The sequence below is a fragment of the Priapulus caudatus genome, unplaced genomic scaffold (genome assembly GCF_000485595.1).
Source record: "Priapulus caudatus unplaced genomic scaffold, Priapulus_caudatus-5.0.1 Scaffold101, whole genome shotgun sequence".
Lineage (NCBI taxonomy): Eukaryota > Metazoa > Priapulida > Priapulimorpha > Priapulimorphida > Priapulidae > Priapulus > Priapulus caudatus.
Window position 1 is genome coordinate 376,517 of NW_014577162.1, and position 2,215 is coordinate 378,731.

Below are 2,215 nucleotides of genomic sequence, written 5' to 3' on the forward strand. Positions count from 1 at the left end.
GATGTGTAAGTATACGAAGTTTGGTCACGCTAGGTCAATTAGGGGTCGAGTTATAGAGCGGAAAGGAAAGTGTCTGCGGAGGTGCCGAACGGCGGCGGCGGCTGGACAGACATGAAACCATAGTATACCGCCGACTTCGTCGCGGGGGATACAATAATTATGTTACATTCTGTAGTGCCTCAATAACTAGTGATAAAAGCACTGCAATTATTTCACTCATAGGCAGGGTTCTATCTGGGTAATTGTGCTTAGTACACGATAATTAATTTTGTGATATTACCAACTTGTTTGTAAATTTTGGGCGCTTGTTTTTAGTGAAATTAAAGAATAATATATAGTTTTGATAACAAAATGGTGGTCATTGTGAAAGATGGATACAGCACAATTTGAGAAAATAACATACACAATTTCTTTCAAATTGTGAATTTTAACATTGATTAATTAAATTTCTGTTGGCTTCATATCTACTGATAAGTTATAATTCCCAGAAAATCTTATGCTGCATGAAATTATAATTATGTATATATGTATGTGTGTATCAGTATAGATATACGTCTTAAAGATATTGCATCCTGAATATCAGATTTCTACTGCACAGGATTTTTAACCATAAATGAATTTTTTTTAATTAATTAAAACATACCCATGCTAAAACCATGTATTGTTGCAGGTCATTGTAAGACTGAATGGTAGAAAATCTGAAACAAAAGAATAAAAACAAATATGCAGAAATACTGAAGGATGAGTTTTCTAAAAAATAAACATACAATGCATATATCTAGCAGACTGTATTGCTGTGAAAAACTGATGACTTCAAACAGTCTTCTTGGCTGTTCTCATATTTTTGCCATTACAATACTTACTGGCAGGGTGCGAAATTAACAGGAGTCCGGAGTCAAATACTCCCAGATTTACTATCGGACTCCCTGATTTGACGTATGCAGGAGTCCGTGGGACTCCCTGAAAATTCTGCCATACTACCTAGTTCGTTCCAGAGCACGGCCTCGTGGAAATACCGTATTTTTTCAGCTAATATCCAAAGAAAATTTGACAGACTTGCAAACGCATGAATCTTACAAATAAGCACATGCGTTATTGTTAATATCTTTAATTTTGAACCGAATCAGACTGCGAACTCCCTCATTTTGCTGTGGACTCCCTGTTTTTGAGGATAGGGAGTCCGTTGGACTCCCGTGTTCAAAAGTTAATTTCTACCCCTGTTTACTGGTATCGCTTGCCTAACAACAAGTGTCTACAGTAAAGCTAATATGTCTTTGAACACTCTTACATCTTTACTTTCACCAAAATACGTACAAATTGAAATTTGTTCGTCGACTTCTTGTTGACGCATTTACATGACGATGCAATTTGTTTCTTGCAAGATGCTGTGCCACACTTTGTTCATAGTAACTTGCATTATGTAATAGAGATGCTGTGCCAGTCTATAACCACTAAGTCACTCGATGAGATGCACTTTTATCCCGTGGTTGCCGATTCCAAGGAAATTATCACGACACAAAAGAATGTGAATGCATTATTTGGTATATTACATAGCACAGCATCACAAACACCCAATAGTAAGCACTGCAAAACCACATTTTTATATCAGTAATCAGTCACATTTGCTAATAGGTCTAAATTGTCTACATTATTTTATTTTTCGATTAATTTGATGGATGATAATTCTAAAACGTGCTAGCTATCATAAATACATGTATACACATAGAAAGGTGTCACAAAATAACAGCGGTGTGGCTAGTCCCCATGCATTCTACCCAGACTAATCATACAAGATTACAAGATTACGAGATTCCAAACATCCAGAATGAGACAGGAACTACTGTAGCTGTTGAGTTTTGGTATTCAGTGCTGCCATCTACTGTAGGTGGTAATACCTAATCTTACTGAAGAGCTAGTCTTCCGGTAGATATGGCGAGTGTTCTGTTAACACGCTTTTGTCTTACAAAATAAATGCCTATTTTGTCAAAACTTAACAGTAGCTTCAGTAAACCCCTTGGTCATGATGTTTGGCAAATTCCATTAGATTGAAATCATACTATTTACTAGCCTATGGCTTAAAAACACCACTGGTGCAGCCAATAAATGCATAATGAAGGGGTGATACTATAAGCACATAAATAAATAAGTATATAGTATATTAACCCGACCAGGCTGTGTGACTAACGTCAATACACCGCCTGACATCCATCCATTG

At 36.5% G+C, this 2,215-nt stretch overlaps 1 protein-coding gene across 2 annotated transcripts in view; it reads right to left on the reverse strand.

Moving 5' to 3' along the window:
* Positions 1-2,215, reverse strand: part of LOC106805143 (mitogen-activated protein kinase kinase kinase 2-like) — a 22,174-nt gene that overhangs the window by 17,981 nt on the left and 1,978 nt on the right. For both annotated transcript variants that reach the window (XM_014806635.1, XM_014806636.1), the window contains one exon: positions 644-698. In XM_014806635.1, the coding sequence (XP_014662121.1) occupies positions 644-647 (4 nt within the window). In that variant the 5' untranslated portion in view covers positions 648-698. The remainder of the gene's footprint in view (positions 1-643; positions 699-2,215) is intronic.